The 19,168-nt window shown below is 40.7% G+C and overlaps 2 protein-coding genes across 7 annotated transcripts in view; both read left to right on the forward strand.

The window, feature by feature from the left end:
- Positions 1 to 1,359, forward strand: part of SYNCRIP (synaptotagmin binding cytoplasmic RNA interacting protein) — a 24,822-nt gene extending 23,463 nt beyond the window's left edge. For all 5 annotated transcript variants that reach the window (XM_063124896.1, XM_063124897.1, XM_063124898.1 and 2 more), the window contains exon 12: positions 1 to 1,359. This exon is cut by the window's left edge. The gene's annotated coding sequence lies outside the window, so the exon portion shown is untranslated.
- Positions 1,360 to 5,730: 4,371 nt separating this feature from the next.
- The window catches only part of SNX14 (sorting nexin 14), a 39,838-nt gene continuing 26,400 nt past the window's right edge, over positions 5,731 to 19,168 (forward strand). For both annotated transcript variants that reach the window (XM_063124905.1, XM_063124906.1), the window contains exons 1-8: positions 5,731 to 5,895; positions 9,968 to 10,088; positions 11,223 to 11,299; positions 11,385 to 11,463; positions 12,121 to 12,164; positions 16,257 to 16,344; positions 16,849 to 16,933; positions 18,744 to 18,900. In XM_063124905.1, coding sequence (XP_062980975.1) covers positions 5,756 to 5,895; positions 9,968 to 10,088; positions 11,223 to 11,299; positions 11,385 to 11,463; positions 12,121 to 12,164; positions 16,257 to 16,344; positions 16,849 to 16,933; positions 18,744 to 18,900 — 791 coding nt within the window. In that variant the 5' untranslated portion in view covers positions 5,731 to 5,755. The remainder of the gene's footprint in view (positions 5,896 to 9,967; positions 10,089 to 11,222; positions 11,300 to 11,384; positions 11,464 to 12,120; positions 12,165 to 16,256; positions 16,345 to 16,848; positions 16,934 to 18,743; positions 18,901 to 19,168) is intronic.

Genomic DNA, 19,168 nt, shown 5'->3' on the forward strand with positions numbered 1-19,168 from the left:
CTTCTGTCAAGTCCAAATATGCATAGGTAAGATAAAACCTTGATTTGATATGGGCTTGGCAGAAAGAGCTTCCCTTATACTTTCCCCAAAGGGATACTGCAGTTGTTACATACCCGTAGGCACCACAGTAAGATCTGAAACACCAAATTAAGGTTTTATACACACCAGTTCCCCAGTAAATGAAAAAAAATTAACAAAAAAAATAGATGTCATATGTTAAATGCTCATTGCAAACAATCATTTTGCATTCCTGCAAATAAAATTGTTTTATACTGTAAGCTGGAGGCAAGTGTAACTTATTTTTGTAATAAAGTTTTTATTTTTTTTATGTGTCATTAATATAAATGTGTGTTAGTGCAGAAATCTTCTGGTTTAAAATCTCGTGCGCACACATTTCAGTATGTTTACTTGTATTTACATTTTTTTTAGAGTAGTGGTTTCCAGTAGTCTGTCTCTCACAATAATTGAATTTTTGTTACCTTAATAAACCATTTTAGTATATTGTATGTCAATTACTGGGATAGCTGGGACATAAAGTGTAATTTAAAATTTGTCAAGTATTCATGGGAATATGTAAATGTGCCTTGCTAGTTAAGAAAGAAACTTAAGTGGCTAGATGGTTAAAAAAAAAGTCATTGTTTAATGAAACATCTGCCACCACAGTTTCATATACTGCCCATGGTAAAGTTCTACTTTCCATATTTGAATAAGAAACATGAGTGTTGCATCAGCTTCTAAAACCTTAAAACTTGATCGGATGAGGCTTATGGAACGTAGGTTTGCTAAATGTAGCCTTAAACACAATTTTGATTTCATTGTAATCCTTGGTGCTGGCAGTCCCAGTGCCAAGGAGGTTTAAATGCTCCCTTCAATGAGGCTGTTGTGCCAACTGGCATCTTTACTGTCATAGTCTTATGAAGAACACTGTCAAGGTGTTCATGCCAAATTTGACTTGATATCTAATGGAAGTCTAGGAAGAGCTTTCTGGCTTAAATCTTCCAAATCTCTCCCATTGCTGGAAAAACAAACTTCTTATAGGCTTTTGAGCATCACTAAATTTGGCTGGGGGAGAGGGGAAAATGAATTATCTTTTTTCAGAATTGTGTATTCAATTGTTAATACAGATTCAAAATGAAATTTGATAATACACAAGCTGAAATTGAGGTAAAATATCCATCAATTTCAGCTGTGAAAATAGGTGGGGCATGGGGATACATGTCAAAATTGACTGGAAGTGATCTGTATAGTTTGTAAGCAATGGTGAGTAATAAGTACCAGAATCTTGACAGTGTTCTTAAAATAATTATGAATTCAAGCCATTATGACTTTTACAATTAAACATTATTTGCACTGTTCTGACATTGGTGCAGTTTTTTAGCAGTATAATGAAAAGCTACAGTAAAATGCATGTGGAAGCTTGTATTGCGAAAAATTGATCTTTTAAGCTGAAAGCTTAACATTGAAAGTTTTAAAATCAGATTTGTAAAGAAAATGAGATTTCACTATTAGATACTGAAGTTAATAGAATAAGATTTTAGATAACCTTGGGTTGGTCGTGTTGGGTTGTCAATGTTGAAGAGCACATCAAATTTTAGTGAAGTTATCAAAACATGATACTTAGGGGATGTCATATATTCTATTGTCATATTAAGGCAGTGGGTTACTGTTGAATTATAGCAGATGTTCTGTTTTAAGCTTATATTAATTTGGCTATATTAGAGGGCCAAGAGTTGAATTTACTTAATCTATATTTTAAAGAGAAATTATTTCCTGGAACCTGTATTTTTAAAGTAATATTCCTGACTTTGCAGTTTGCATAGCATACCATTGTACTTAATTGAAGTTGTTAAATCACATTACTTGTGAAGGCTGGAGTAAATACAAAAAGTGATGAGGGAAACGTACATTTTATAGTCAACATTTTAGTAAATACTTCCATAACTTGTTTTAACAAGTACAATAGCTGAAAAGAAAAGCTATTTAAGGGGATTCTAAAATTCGGTTTGCTCTAAAACATACAAGATAGCTCTTATAGAAAGCTCAGAAACCCCTATCCATATATTTTTGACTGTCATGTAGTCAGTTTTTCTTTCTTTTTATTCTGTTATATTGTGTAAAGTGGAGGGGTTGTGGTAACTATTTTTAATTACAGTACAAATTAAAACACATTGGCATGAGAACTCAGGTCATGCAGTTCTGCAGTGAAACAAATTAACAGAGATCTTCTACATTGACTTACTTCTGAGATTAGTGGATAAAATGTTTGCTTAAAGGGTACATCAAGAAGACTGGCTAGACGCTCTGGTCTTCATCTTGTTGTATTTAATTTTTGCAGATGAAACAGAAGTCTGTGCCATTGTCCTCAGTGCAACTGTTTTACAACTTGGTATACCCTGTAGACATTGTAGTACTCTGGATGAGGAAAACACACACATATCTTTAGGATGTAAAGTGAGGGCTGTACTCCCTCAGGAAAAAAAAAACATTTTTGAAAAGGACATGTAGTAAAAAACATGTTTCTTGTGGAACATTTCTGCACTTCTTAATATTAAATGAATAGCTTCATTTATATATAAAGGGATTTTATCCTGATATTTACATAAGAAAACTGAGTGGTAGAGATGTTAGGATGATTGCCTGCTGGTTTGAATAAGTGATGTACAAGCAATGAATTACAGGTAAGTAAACAAACAACATAGTCCATAAGATCGTGTTTGAGTTACCAGGTGGAATGAAATTCCAGAAAGATACAGGGGCAGATATACAGATGCCCATCTATGAATGGAAGGAGCCCTTTCAGAAGATTCCACCGGATCCAAATCCCTTCTGTGATGTGCGTGGGTGGGTGGGCAGGGTGTGAGACACCTTTTGCTGGTGTCCCTCTACAGCAGGGGTGGACAGCCTTTCTTTTTTTTGTCAAGGGCTACATTCTCTAATGGGTCATCTATTATGGTTGCACATTAGGGGGGCGAGCAGGGCCAAAGTCAAAAGTGGGTGGGTCATTTTTCTATTTCTGCCATCTCGTTTTCTCTCTCCCACCTTCCCAACCAGTGGACTGGAAGACAATGATAGCTCTTGCCTGAAATGCAGAAAGCCACATGAAATTAGTCTGTGGGCTGCAGATTGTGCTCATGCGCTACAACCTTCCTCACCACCTCCCATGCTATTCTAGAGAGTCCATCAATTCTCAGGAGCGGGTTTTTGGGAAACTGAACCCAGAATAGTCTTTGAGCAGAACTCCATTCGCAGAAGTCTAGATTTGATACATAGCCGTTTCAAGGGCTACATTCCTGTGTCCATGACAGTGTTCTTAAATGCTGCACTGGACATTAACTGCTCTGTTCAGATCATACAGCTACACTAGTGCAATGTTACAAACTTTCATGACCTCAACTAGCAGATACCTGTTGTAGGATTATGGTGTTGAAGGTATACAGAGACCATGGTGGCCATATTAAAAATCACTGGACTTTGAATAATTTACTTGGAACGATCTCAGCTATTCGAAAAAGACTTAAATGAAAGCATGTTACCAGCATGAGATCTTTTTGGAGATCGGGTGAGGTGGGAGGAGAGAAAGCAGCGAGACAAACTGTTCTCATCTTTTGGCATTACATTACTACATCTGGTAAGTAGGAGAGGGATGTTCATTATCTTTCAAAACTTAAACTTTAATAGATCTTATGAATGGGCTTTCTCTAACAATAAATAGGTGCATTTGTTGCTTTTTGCTAGCTACACAAATGATAAATTGGTAAGAAAAAGGTGGGGTATATTTTTAGCTGTCTAGCAGTTGATTTCACTTTGAATAACAAGTACTTATAATGGACCCAATTTTGGGATCTTCTCTATACATTATGAGTGCTGAGCAGAAGCTCATTTATTTATATATTGCATTTTATACTTCTAGTTCTGAAGTAATTGCATTTGATTCATTAGGGGTATTGACTAATTTGTAGTAAACTAAAATCACAGAACCTGTGTGATTTAAAACATTTGGTTAAACTGTTCTTTAATTTTTCTTGAAGGAAAATGCCTACAGAAGCCCCTATCAGTTTTATACCCTGCTTCTATCTCTTGCCTAGATTGTGGGAACCTCAAAATTGCCTTGGTAACATCACTTTTGGCTCATATCACATAGTAGTCTTAAGGCAAAAAAGCATAATTAGAATTATATCGACTTTCTGTATTTCATACTTAAAGATGTGCCCTTGCTTACCATTACTAGCATGGTTCCATAAGATTTAACAGTCATGAGACAGGCTTTTTTTTTAAAAAAAAAGCATGTTGCATTCAGTGGTCATTGCAGGTAAGATGGACAAAGCTACTTTATGTTAAAAAGCAACCCAAGAAGTTAATAGGGCAGAAAATGATAGTGGAGTTTAACAGTACTTTATCTTCAGTTTGGGCACTAAATCAGTAATCTAAGTTTTCCCCTGCAGTAGTTACAAGTGAACAGCAGATGGAAGGGGAAAACTTTATAGCAGTATATAGAGAAAGAAGACATAATTCAGTGTAATTTATACAGCCTTTACAATAAACTGCAGCTGTAGCTCCAGGTAGATGAAGGAACTCCCTCACGTCTAGTTATGGATAAAAATGGTATACAGTGGCACTGATATGTGAAGCCTGGTCCTATGTTTCTAAACTACTTTGACGGTGAAGTGTCTCTCCAAGTAAGTATAGTGCTGAAGCTACTTAATGCCCAAAGTGCTAATGGGCTGAGATCTAAATAGGACTACACACCAGGGATGGGAAACCTGTGGACCTCCACATTGGGCTGCAACTCCCATTATCCCTCACTATTGGCTACAGGCTGGTGCTGATGAGATTTATACTGTTGTTTTATATTTTGAATGGTTTTAATTTTTGTGAACCGCCCAGAGAGCTCCGGCTATTGGGCGGTATAGAAATGTAATAAATAAATAAGTAATAAATAAAATAGTCCAATTCCCCATGCCTTCTGTAGAGGTCGAGGCTATGAAAGCCTTTGCAATGCTAAATATGTTAGTATTTAGGGTAGTACTTCTAGATTTTGCTTATAGAGTGCAAGGTCTGAAGTAGTTTTGTGAAGAAAGTATGTGTTCTGGGGGCTTTTAAGTTATACGAAGTACTACCGTATTTCTTCGATTGTAAGATGCCATCGAATCTAAGGCGCACCCAATTTTTAGAGCTGTTACTTTAGGGGGAAAAGTGCGTCTTAGAATCGAAGAAATACAGTAGTAACTACTCTAGTCAAGGAGTAGGTATACAGTTGAATGGCTTCGCTTCTATGCCCGACTAGGACGCAAAACCCCTAGAACGGAGAAGGGTTCATCCGGATTGGCAATGAGCTTGGAAGGTCTTGTTGGCCCACGCATCCTTTGCTAGCGCCGCCATTTTGGGCGCTTTCATTTCCTCCCAAAGGAGGGAGGGCGTAGGGTAAGGGCGGAAATGCCGCCGTACCATCCCTTCCATTGTCCACCGGGTACAGGGCTGCGTTGCCTTTAAAGGGCAGCTCGTGGGTCCTACCCAATGACGGTGGGGGCAGATTAAATAAAGACTCCTTCAGGAAAAAGTCTCTTGCGGCTGATTTTCGGCTTGCTAGCATGGCGCTATTGGTTCGGGGAGCGGGGGAAGGGGTCACGTGACACGGATCACGTGAGAGAAACCGGAAGACTGGATCGGGGCGGGGGGCGGAGGCGGCGGCCGTGGTGGGTTGGGGACCCATAGGGCAAGCTGTGGGCTGGGTGCGCCGGCTCCCTCGGCCGCCGCGATGAAGTGGGTGCGCGCGGCCGGGGAGAAGCTGTGCCGGCGAGTGCGCGGGGCGGAAGCGCTGCGCGAGACCTGCCGCCAGTACCCGCTGTTTTGCTGCATCCTCTTGGGGCTCAGTGCGGCGACGCTCCTGCTCAGCCGGTAAGGTGGGAAGAGGGGGCGGGCTGGGGGCGCTTGGTTCGGCTCTGTGGCAGGGGACGTCGGAGCGAAACTTCCTGGAGGGTATACACTGTAATGCGGGCGTAGAAAGGGCAGGATTAGTCCGAGGGGCAAAGGAAAGCGGTACAATATTAGTATAATCTTGTAACGATGTGTGCTGATAAAGTGTAAGGCAGGGTGCCAATCTAGATGGACGAAGAAAGAGGGTTCTGTTTCTCGGCTTCTGGGGGCAGATAAACTGGTCTTCCTCCCTCACTTTATAGTTATATCGTAATTTATTTAAGAGATTTTAAACCCGTCTTTCAGGATCTACTGCCCTCCGAAGGCGGCTTAGAATATTAAAAACAACAACAACCATGAGTGCACAGTTAAGCGTTTGCTTTGCACACACCCACACACCAGTAGCACCTTTAATGATTTTTAAGCACCACATACAGACTGGAGCAAATGAGTCTTTAGGATTTTGCTTAAAATACCAGCGATGATGAAGCGTATGTGGGGAGGGAGTTTCAAAGGTGTGGGCCACCACTTAGCCCTATCCCTAGTACCCACCTGCCTAAGGGCTCTTGCCGGTAGGCCAAAGAATGGGGCAGATCTTAATGTTTGGGCAGGCTCTTACAGGTGTATGCAGGCTTTCAGATAATTTGATCCCAAACCATTTAGGGCTTTAAAGGCCAAAACCATCACCTTGAATTGAGTCTGGAAACCGATCGGCAGCCAGTGTAAATGATACAGAATAGGAGTAATATGATATGACTAGGTCAGCTTTTTCTTTCTTCAGCTTAACCTGTTACATAGTACTCCTGGCAGCTGACACCACCTGCACCTCCACAGAAAGTGCTAAGTCTAGGAACACTCTTCAGGGGAAGTGCAAATTCATCCAGTGTCAGCTCTAAACCTCCATCCACATTAGCAGATTTCCAAACTCAGATTACTTCCATTTTATGCAGATAAAGTTTCAGCTCATCAGACCTCATCCATTCCAGTACTGCCCCCAGAATTTCAACTGCCTCACTGAGATTAGATGGTGGAAAACAGGTAGAACTGTGTGTCATCTGCATATTGATGACACCTCAGCCTGAACCTCTGGTTAACTTCACCCAGTGGTTTCATGTAGATGTTGAAATGCATGGGGGACAAGACAGAACCACAAGGTGCTCTAAATGTCGATGGCTTAGAGGTGAAACAAAAGTCCTACAGCCAGAAAAGGGCTTGAGCCACTGCGACACCATGAACCAAAGTACCATCCTAGAGAAATGGTCCAGAGGGATTCCAAAGTCATTGGTATTGAAAGCTGCTGAAAGGTCCAGAAGAAACAATAGGGTCACACATCCTCCTTCTATTCCTTGGCGTAAGTAATCCACCAAGGGAGTTTCTGTCCCTAAAGGTCTCAGGTCAAAAGCAGACTGGAATGGATCTAAATCACTGTCATCCACAACTAACTGGAGCTGATGTGACACAACATGCTCCGAGATCTTGTTCAGAAGTGGTAGATTTGAAACTGGGTGATAATTCTCCATAGCCAAGAGATTTAGATCTGGCTTCTTCAACAGTGGTTTTATTATTGTAGTTTTGCTTGAACTACTCCATCCCTTTATGAGATATTGACCACTGCTGATATCCATATTATAAGCCCAGCCATGAAGACTTCACTAGCAGCGTTCTGCTTATGAACAACGGTTAGTTTCCATGTATCGTTTTTTTCTTTGCAAGATCATTTTTCTTTTCTGCAGTCATTTCATGAGAACTATTTTTGTATGAGGCTGTGTGTGTAAATTAGTTCAATACAAATATGACTTACCCATGACTATTCTGCTCAGCATCGAACTTCTACTTGTGAAGATCAAAAACTGCTTGTGTGAATCTGCTTCTACCAGGCTTTGAGTCACATGACACATGGGGAAAGTTGCTTAGAACCACAGCCCCTTCTTTTCAAGCAACAGCCATAAATCTCCATAATTTTGACAGTAGATACCAGGTATTAATTTATACTGTCATACATGTTCTCATTTGGGACTGTTTAGTCTGATTAGAATCTGAGACAGCAGCTTGCTAAAAGTCAGGCCAGCAAAGTAAGAAACATACACTTGTTGCTTTCCCTTGTTCAATGCTTACAGTAGGGCCCTCCAGATGTTTTGGCCTACAGCTCCCATCAGCACTAGCCAGCATAGTCACTAGTGAGGGATGATGGTAGTTGTAGGCCAAAACACCTTGAGGGCCACAAGTTGGCCACTCCTGCTTTGGAGGGACTTCTGTGGAACACAAGTTAAATACAAAAATTCATAGATCCTTTTTGCCCATAACACTGCATTCCTCAAGCTACTCATTGCCATTTCATCTTCAGTTACCAATTTCCATTCAAGTTAATTAACATAAGGAGAGCCATCTTGAACCAAACCAAAGGCCTACTTCAGGACTGCCCAACGTACAGCCCCTGCAGCTCACCGCTGTGTTGCCAAAATTAGCGTGGCAAAAGATTTGCTGATTTGCAGTGTCAAACCACTACAATTGCCAAAATTTAGCTTGAAAATAAGCTACATTCAGCCATTGTGGTGATCTGCAGCAATTTTATTTTGCTGCCACTGACAAATTCCATGGAGTGTGGCCCGGAGGGGGTGGAAATGACCTTGGGTCTCTTGAAGTTGCTCACCCCTGCCCTATCTTGTCCAGTGTTCTAGTTACACAATGGCCAAACAGATGCCCAGGGAAAGACCACAAGCAGGTCATGAGGGCAACAGCACCCTCCTACCCATGGGTTCTCGGCACCAGGTGTACAGAAGCATAACACCTTTGATCCCAGACGGAATATATTCATAGGGACGTATAGCCATTGAGTGAAAGGAATTGCTCTATGCTTGCTTGAGTGCAGATAGTGGGAGGGCATCAAAATTCAGAAGAGCAGATGTAGATTAACAGGCAGTGGAAAAAGCTGCTTTGATGCAAATTCTCTAACAGGAAAACAAGTTAGAAAACTTCATAAATAACTTAATGAAGGGGAATAGAGTGAAAAATACTTTAGGAACAGACTACACATGACATTGACATGTCTGTTGAAGCTGTGTGATTTTTCAATTCGAAATAGCAGTTGCGGGGAGTCCAGTTTGGGAGGAGCAGAAAGGTTTAACGCAGCCTCCCCCCAAATTGGTGCTCTCAAGATGTGTTGGACTACAACTGTTCTCCTGCTCAGACAGCATGGCTGAGGATTATGTGAGTTGTAGTCCAGTTCATCTGGAGGGTACATGGTTGCCCATACCTGCTTGAGTACGATGATGAAGAGCCTAGAGAAGGGTGCATTAACCTTTTCCTCCTGCACCACAGTCCTGACAAAAATAATTCCTCCAGCTGCTATTTGGATTGTGAGGGGGGATTTCCACTGGGACCAGGAAGGAAAACATGAAACTTCTCTTCCCTGCATGCTCTGGACCAGTCCTAATTGTGCCTGCTATTTCCAGCGGAACAAACTATTTGTTGTATCCAATTTTCGTCTAATTTAAGTCCTATTAATTTCAATGGGTCTACTCTAAGTAGCACTGGTATTAGAGACAACCTAATAACTCAACCTCGGGGGGGGGGGGGGAAGTTTCATGCCCTGCCTAATCTCGAAGTCAATCTCTTTTGGTCCAACACTTCTGGAGATCGCACATCATTGTTTCCAAACACATTAGAAAAACAAAGGTAAACAATATTTCCATGTAGCATAAGAATTCAGTGCAACATTCCTGAGATGAGGACATCATATAATTCCTAAAAGAAATCTGCCCGTTTCCCTGGAAGTGTCAGCTTTTTATAAATTGACAGTAAATTAATTTAATTTATTTAGGGAACAAGCCTACGCCCCCTAGACAGTGTCTCTTTCAAAGCAAGACCTTTGAGGGGCCATTTCTTCTTATGCCCCAGATTAACCTATTATAATTCAGACTGGAGCATGTTTGAAACAGAGAAAATGCTTGGATGTGAAGTACAGTGCAGGATTTATTTCTTCAAAGTTGGTGGCAGAAACGTCATACTCTTTTGCATTGTCTTGTGGATTGTAATCTTTCTCTTTATTTTTGAGGTATCTTCACATTCTAATGATCTTCTGGTCATTTGTGGCGGGAGTTGTCACATTCTATTGTTCCTTAAGACCAGATTCCCTCTTACCAAATATTCTGTTTACAATCAAACATAAAACCAAGGTAATGTCTAACTTCGTTAATATACTTGAATATTTCCTATATGAGCAATAGCATTGTTATCAGGCAACAAAATTTATTTAGCTCTGATTGTTAGTTCAACTGAAGTTTTAGTTGGTTAATCAGTCAGAACTATGTTAATGCTGCTGCAAATAAAAGCATCCTCTCTCTATCTTCTAATAAAGAAGAAAATATTGGGTGGAAATCAATCATCGTGTGAGTGCATTTCTGTTCACGCAGTGGGGCTTTCTCTTCTTCCATGACCCCTCAATCTACCCTGGAAGATAGATACCGCTGGATTTACCCATTAAAGATGGGTAAATCTTTCAGAGTGGGTCTAATAACTAATTGCTTTTGTTTATTAAATTGTAAGTTTTATACATTTCCTTCACTGTCTCAAAAAGTTGGTTAAAAGACAGAAGATTAAATCAACCAAATTCTTTGATGGCCATTTGTTGTTGTTTTATTCCAAGGATATTTCTATCTTCTGTTTTAGGGTGGAATCCTACTCCTAGCATTCCCTAGCCAGCTAAGGAGTTGTAGGACATTTTCTTGTCTAAACTTGCATAAGATTACACCCTTAGATAATCAGTTCATTAATCTATTGATAACCCATTGACTTTGGGCAAAATTTAATGGGATAGTGAGGGATCCATGACTTTCAGAGTGGGTCTGTTTGTAAGTTATGTGTAAAGCAGGGTCTATGTCTGTGCTCAGTTTCTATCAAAAGGGTGCATAGATGGAAGCCTCTGAACTCTCCCATTGATTGCCACCCTCCTCATTGCCCGGCTCACTTTTAAGTGTCAGAGCTGAAGTTGAACAGGAAGAACAGATTTCTGGGTGGAGGGAAGCACCAGGTGATGGGTGGCATGAAGTTTTAATCAGGGAGAGGATACGAAAGCAGGGGAGACTTTTTGCCTTTGCAGCTGCTACTGCCTTAAAGGAAAAGGCAAGACTATCTTGATGTGAGACAGGTGGGGCGAGCCTGCAGAGCCGCCTTTACAACAATTTAATATCCCTCCCCCTTTCTATGAGATGATAGTATTTGATCTGTCTCGTTACGTGCAATTAAAAATAGCTACGGCATTCTTAGGATTCTGAAACACTGAACACTTCTTTGCTTGCTTTTCCCCTTAGCCTTTAGAACTGCAAGAACTCTATTCCCAGGGTTACAGTTGTGCTGTGTGTGGCAAAGTCAAATGCAATAGGCATAGGTAGGTTAAATATTCAGCGTTTGCATCATATTTTGGGGAAACATGGGTAGGACACTACTTAATAATCTTTCTGTTGCTTCTATAGGCCAGGTTTACTGCTAGAAAATTATCAGCCATGGCTGGACCTGAAAGTACCTTCTAAAGTTGATGCTTCCCTATCGGAGGTAACTGTTCAGCAACACCTAGTATAGAAATCTCATTTTATTACTCTTTTTTAAAAATCAGAATCATCCTTGTTTTGGATACCAGGTAAGTATTCTATTGCATGCAAACACCATTATCATTGCATCTCTGTTCCTCACTCCACTTTTTAAATGCCTAGATATACTTTTGGGGTTATGCCTCTCAATGAAGATTCATGCAATACATGTAGCTATGTCTGCTAGTGAATGCTTCCTCCAGTGGTGTATCATCTCCATAGTTGCCTCCTTTATTATGGATGTGCAGCATGCATTATTCAGGGTTCTTAAGTGCAACATTTCTCTTCACCCAGGTGCCAGGAGTGCTGATTCTCTGATGAGAGTCTCCCCTCTCATCGTTTTTACCATGGGAGAGACCAGTGGGGAAAAATTAGGGAGTGGAAGCTTAGAGTGTGTGAAGGAAAGGCCAGGGGTGGATGCTCCCCTGTTTCTTGAAAGAGTGGGGTGGGTGGGTTTGGGGGTGGTGGTGGAATGGGAAACGAAAGAAATTTTTCTGTTCTCTGACCTTGGATGGGTTTTAGGATCCCAACCTAAATTATAAATGCCAAATTTTGTTGTTGCTAGCTCTTTTACTGGGTTCATTTTAATGTTTTATTTAATGTCAAATGTGGTTGTCTGCAGGTGTTTGAGCTAGTTCTGGAAAACTTTGTTTATCCTTGGTTCAGGTAAGATTTTCTATGTTGCCTTTCTGCAAATTTCAGTGTTGCCTTTCTACAATCTCTTTTAATCTTCCTTTTATGGTTGCATGGCTCCTGTATTTATGTGTATTTTTTTCTCCTGAATATCCACCAAATTAGTTTGGAGGAATATTTGTATGTTGTAAGATCCGTCAGCTGCCAGGAGTACTATGTAACAGGTTAAGCTGAAGAAAGAAAAAGCTGATCTAGTCATATCATTATTATTATTATTATTATTATTATTATTATTATTATTATTATTTATTTATTTATTTATATAGCACCATCAATGTACATGGTGCTGTACAGATAACACAGTAAATAGCAAGACCTGTTTTGTTTTGAACATTGCCTTTAGCTTTGTTTTCACCTGGCTATATTTGTGACCCCCTGTTGTGTTTTTAGCTTGGCCCTGTGATCTATTTATTTATTTATTTATTACATTTCTATACCGCCCAATAGCCGAAGCTCTCTGGGCGGTTCACAAAAATTAAAACCACAGTAAAACACCCAACAGGTTAAAACACAATTACGAAATACAGTATAAAAAGCGCAACCAGGATAAAACCACACAGCAAAGTTGATATAAGATTAAAATACAGAGTTAAAACAGTAAAATTTAAATTTAAGTTAAAATTAAGTGTTAAAATACTGAGTGAATAAAAAGGTCTTCAGCTGGCAACGAAAGCAGTACAGTGTAGGCGCCAGGCGGACCTCGCTGGGGAGCTCGTTCCACAACCGGGGTGCCACAGCGGAGAAAGCCCTCCTCCTAGTAGCCACCTGCCTCACTTCCTTTGGCAGGGGCTCACGGAGAAGGGCCCCTGTAGATGATCTTAAGGTCCGGGTAGGTACATATGGGAGGAGGCGTTCCTTCAGATAACCTGGCCCCAAACCGTTTAGGGCTTTAAATGTCAATACCAGCACTTTGAATTGGGCCCGGACCTGGACTGGCAGCCAATGAAGCTGGAAAAGGACTGGCGTGATGTGATCTCGCCTACTGCAGCCTTACCCAAACTGGTGCCTTCCAAATGTTTTGGACTTTGAACTCCATCAGTCCTAGCCAGCATGGCCCGTGGTTAGGAATGCTCTAGTCTGAAACATCTGGAGGGCACCAGTTTAGGGGAGACTGATGTGCTGTACTAAGCCAGCAGCTTGTTGGATCCGAGCACCAGAGCTCCAGCTCCACCATCGAAGCAAGCTTCAGTATGCCTGACTTGGTATAAATGCCCCATCCCTGCACCGCTTGGCATTACACAACACAGCCATGCATGGCACGTGCAAGCTGCAGCAAGATGGAAAGAATTGGGTGGAGGATTTTTAGCAAAGACACGGCTCTGTCTGAGTGCGGATTTAAATGATAAGCAGAAGGATGTGATACAGTTTAGAATCCAGATGGACTATTTCATCTCCAAATTCCTCTCCATGTCTGAATTCCCTTCACATCCAAAGCTAGCACTTGAAGGGGATTGGGTCTTCCCTAACCTTCCCCCTGATCTTCCCACATCCAGGGAGGTTTTGACCTAGGAGAGAAATCAAACATATTTTTTCCTCCATCTACATTCTGAAATGACAACGTCCCTGGAACACAGTACCATGTGCTTTTTCTGAACATTTGACTTTTCTGACTAGCCAGGGTTAGGAATTGACGTGAGCTGCTGCAGTGCAATTTTATTGCTTGTTTTGTGGGAGTTAGAGGCAATCCAAGTGGATAGGATTTTCGCTTCAGAGGAAAGGGTTGCTTACCTCTATGACTGAAGGAAAAAAATAAATCCGCGCATGATATGTAGGATCCAGACTAAGTTAGTTGCACTTAGGTCCAATTGAAATTGTTATGAAAGATTAGTCATAGCTTAAATCCTGTTGTTGATTTCAGCGGGAACCGTGCAACTCCGTCTGGAGCCAAGCCAAAAAGATTAAAACATAGGAAACTCTCTTATACTGTGTCCATCTAGGCCAGTATTGCCTGCACAGAACCTCTCCAGGGTTTCAGGCAGGAATTTTCCTGCCTTAGCTGGAGATGCTTGGGATCAAACTGGGACCTTCTGCAAGCAAAGCAGGTGCTCTCCCACTGAGTTACAATTCTGTTGGGAAACCCCATTCTTAATGCTGCATAATATTGTTAACATCTTCACACGAGATGTTCCTAGAACTCAGTGTTGCATTTTAATGCTCTGCTTCAATAAGACACCAGAGGGAGCCCAAAGACCATTGTGTCATAAAAAGAGACCTTTGAGGTTTTTATTAGTTGAGTAGACGTCAGTGATATGAAGTTCAAAGGGCTAGTCTTAATATATGGATATGAAAACCTACTTAGACTGTTTTGATAATCTGAAAATGCTGATCTGTTAGTGTTTTAAATGTGTCTTGTGCTGTATTGCTCTAGGTTTTAAAAGGAATATAGTATGATCTTTCATTTTAGCATCATGTTTTGGAGCAGTTGGCGTTATATGACCTGTGACGTGTATGTTCTGTGCCTTTTAAATGTTGTTCTGTCTGCCTAGGTCGTGTTAAATGGTTTCAAGAGCTAGATGAACCTTTAAAAAAAATACACCCCAGATTAAATTCAAACCTGAAACATACTTTTTAAAGTGCAGCTTATCAATGGTACCGGACTACACAGAGACTGCGTGGATCCAGATTTAGGTATGTGCAAATAGGCTGGTGGAAGTGGACTTCCTCATCCCCTCTGCCTCACAGCAGCACCTCCAAACCCCTAAATATTCTACACAGAGGGACAAGGGATCCTGCTGAATGGGGTAGGCTGTGGTACAGGAGGCTGAATGGGAAAGGGAGGATCCTGCTCCCAGTGGATGAGGGCACCTTCTGTAAGTGGCGCTCCATTCATGGAAGGTGCCTCTACCTGATTTCCTCCCTTTCCTCGTCTCACAGCCTACCCCATTTAAAAGGATCTCCTGGCCCTCTGTGTAGCATTTTCAGGAGTTGGAAGAGCTGCCATGGGCTGGAATGGGTAGGGAAGTCTGCTTTCACCAGCCCTGTTGCACGTGGCTAAATATGGATCCAATCCAGTATAACCAAACATGTCTAATAGATGTTGGATTTGTAATTCAAACAATGCAGATTGTATGTGTGTTGCCTTGCCTCCGCATTCAAAAATTCCGGAAGGACATTCTAGATAAAACGGAAGAAATGACGGGTTAAAACATTCCTCTGGACCCCAAGAAGGTTGTTCTGGACTATCTGAAAAGCTGTGATAGAACCAGTAGACTTAGAATGAATTTTGAATGTGTTTGCTGCAGCCTGGATCTGCACTTCACATTACTGGAAAGCATCACAACATTCTTTCTATTTTAGAGTAGTGTATCAAATTGGTGTCACTCTGTGGATGGAAGGCTTTTTGATCCAGCAGAGGCTGCCAATGATGGAATGAGGAGGGAAGCGGTTTTTGAGAATCCTTCTTGCAGCCCCCCACCCCCACCCCACCCACCCCGGCGCCCATCCCTTCACACACAAAATCTGGTCTGGAGGATTGGGAGGCCCTTTGGAACAGCTTGGGAGATGATGCAGGCGGCAGGGGGAATTGCTTAAAGTTGCTTCCCTCCCCATTCCACTGCTGGATCAAAGAACATTCTGTCAGCAACAAGATGCCAAGTGGATACAACCCAGAATGAATGAAATGTTGGAATACCACACTGTTAATGAAATAAACATTGTCAAGTTTGTTTTTCAAGAAAGATGGTTGTTCGTGAATGTTTGGAACAATAACTGTGTAAACAAAATATTTTCCTTGATGCAAATGATTTGATTTATTTATATAAAACTTCAGATTGTTTTCTTTTTCATATATATCTTTCCTCTTTCTTGGTTTGAATTATATCTAGGTTATGTGATTAGATTATAGGGGTTAATATATGTGTTGCTTAGAATTTTTTCCCCATTCTTTTTTTTTTTTTTTTTTTGCTGTTCTCAATCTATTTTTGCATATAATCAATTACTTGCAATACTTTTGTCAGTAATATTATGAGCTTAATATGTAAGGTTTTTTTATTAACGTCATAGATGACTTTAGTAGTTAATTTTTCTTGAGTTTTTTATACAACGCTTTGCTTTGGAATTTTGCAGGGATATAACTGATGATGAATCATCTCTGGATGAACTTAGAGCAACATTGCGATTTTTTGCATCTGTATTAATTCGTAGAATTTACAAGGTAACAGCTACATTGTTTGAATCAAAAGCAACAATTTAAGTGAGGCTTTTGGAAAGGTGGTAATAAAGATTGTTTAAGAGTTTGTAGATCCATCCCCACTGCAAACTCAATACTGTTTTATATCAGTCTAATGGTTGTGGCATTTTTCAAAGAATCCTTTGAATTGTATTTTAGTTTGGGTACTGGAAATATATGTTGGGGAGAAGTACAGGACCTGGAGTTGTCTGAGGTGAGGCAATGACTTTTAATGGTCTAATTTGGTAGTGAACATACAGTAATAGAATCCAGTATACCAAGATGCTCTGACTATGTGCATTGCCCCTAAGTCTATTGCTGTTAGTCTCATAAATCTAATGTATTGTCCATGAAAATATGAAACATCAAACCTATCTTAGTATTTTCTCACCTTTTTTATTATGCAGGTAGAATGTTACTGTATATGCAAATACACCTTGTAGTTATCTTTTTAGTGATAATGTCCATCCCTTTCTACTTGTCCTTCAGGTGGATATTCCAGCGGTTATAACAAAGAAAATGCTGAAGGCAGCTATGAAACATATAGAAGTAATAGCAAAAGCCAGACAGAAAGGTAACATCAACAGTCTATGTATTTTGTTACGTGAATGTGCTTGTTTCTGTGGTGCTTTAGAGTTATTTAAGGTGGCCTTCAGTAAGTGGTAAGAAATGAAAAGTTGCATTTGTGAATAGAGAAAATGCATATCATTTTAAATAAGTTGAAATCCTAACTATTGCCCCCTGAAGGTAATGAACTGCAGTTATTTCAAGCAAACATGTCAATCCAGTACAAAATGCTTATGGGGCAAATAGATCAATATTTGTAGAACTGGAGCCTGCCAGTTTTCATAGTTACTCTTCGCAGTAGAACTGTGCTCTAAAGTCAGGTCCTGGGGATTGTTGTGTAAAGCAATCACTTTTTTTTCCAGGCTAATGATACTGGCTTCATATGGCTTCATATGGCACGATTTGTGTTTCACACTGTAATATGCAGTTAGTTTCTGAGTCCAGTTTAAAGAGTCCGTTTTGGCCTTTTGAAGCTGAAACAGCTTGGTCTTGATATCTCAGGAAACATCTCTTTTTCTATGAGTCCTTCCCTGTCACAAGGGATCTTCTGACGATGTCTTGCTCCACCTTGTAGGGAAGATGGATTCGCCTCCCCAAGGAGCAGAGCCTTCTTGGTGGCAGTCCCAATGATTTGGATCTTTCCCAGAAGAGACTTGCATTGCCACTTCCCTTCTGTCTCTTTGGAGACATGTAAAAGCATTCATCTTTCAGAAAGACTTTGAGGGTTGCTTGCCACTAGGGTTGTTTGGAGTGCCCAACTGGGTCCAGACCCAGCCGGCTGCTCCGGGCATAAACGCAGACCCCAGTCAAGTGCCTGCGAGACCCATAGAGTGCTTGGCAGCCTTGTGTATATGGGGCCTTTACGGTCTCTATTAGATGCAGTAGCGGTATGTGCCCAATTTTGGGGTGAAATGGTGGGCGGCTGCACATCGTTTAAACTGTTTTAATTGTTTTTACTGCTTTTAAATTATATATTGGTTTTAACTTGATTAATGGTTTAATTTGTTTTTAGCTGTGTGTATTTATAGTTTTATATTGTATGATTTTATCTGCACGCCGCCCTGAGATCCTAGTGATATAGGGCGGGATCCAAACGTTTTAAATAAATAATCACTCTCCAGGCCAAGCTGAGCCTCAGAAAAGGCTCCTGGGGGCTGGTGAGAGTGGGGGTGGCTGGGTGGATGGATGGCAGCAGCAGCAGCGATGGGGCGAGCACCCTCCCAGCTGCATGTGGGGGAGTTTACCCACCCCTGCTTGCCCCCACATTTGCACCGTCTTGTGTGTGTGTGTGTGTGTGTTTTATTTTAATTTTTTACTATTTTATTGTTTGTTCCATTTGGGGTTGGTTTCATTGCTTTGTTGCTGGTGATAGATAACATGTGTTCAATTCGTACAGCTCAAATGAAATTTTGCATGACTTTTGCTGAATTTTGTTTTCCCGTACAATCCGCCCTGCACACTCAGGTCCTCTGGGAAGAATCTACTTCAGTCAACCAAAACTAGGCTGATGGGTATTACCCAGACAATCTTCCCTTCTGCTGCTCCCAGACTGTGGAATGGCCTGCCGGAGGAGATTCGTCAACTTGACAGTCTTTTAGCATTTAAAAAAGCAATAAAGACTGATCTATTCTGGCAGGCCTATCCAGTGAAATTTTAGAATGTTTTTAGGATGTTTTGAGGATGTTTTAATCATGTATGCTATGTTTTAAGAAGTTTTTTAAGTGTTTTATATTCACTGTTGTTTCACGCCTCGATCCAAGTGGAGAGGTGGGTAAGAAATAAGTTGTTGTTGTTATTTTTATTATTATTACCTACAGTGAAAAATGCTGAGTATTTACAGCAAGCTGCATTAGAAGAATATGGGCCAGAGCTCCATGTTGCTGTGAGAAGCAGAAGAGATGAACTTCATTATTTAAGGAAACTTACAGAACTTCTGTTCTCGTATATTCTGCCGCCAAAGGCAACAGATTGCAGGTATATTTTGCACTTACAATGTTTAAAGTATCCGCATTCCATACTTGGGCATAACATACAGTAAGGTTCAATAACTTCTGTATTATATACCTATGCTAGGATCTCAGATTAAATTATGTAGAAGTAACTGGGCTGTAGATCAGGATTTGTAGGCATGGTTTATCCATTACATTTCTAAAGCTAACTTTTTGGCGTTTTTTAATCCTTTGCTCTTCATACAAAGAAATCATTCAAAAAGCCAGTAACCGTGCAATCCTATACATGTCTA

The sequence above is a fragment of the Elgaria multicarinata genome, chromosome 4, assembly GCF_023053635.1.
Source record: "Elgaria multicarinata webbii isolate HBS135686 ecotype San Diego chromosome 4, rElgMul1.1.pri, whole genome shotgun sequence".
NCBI lineage: Eukaryota > Metazoa > Chordata > Lepidosauria > Squamata > Anguidae > Elgaria > Elgaria multicarinata.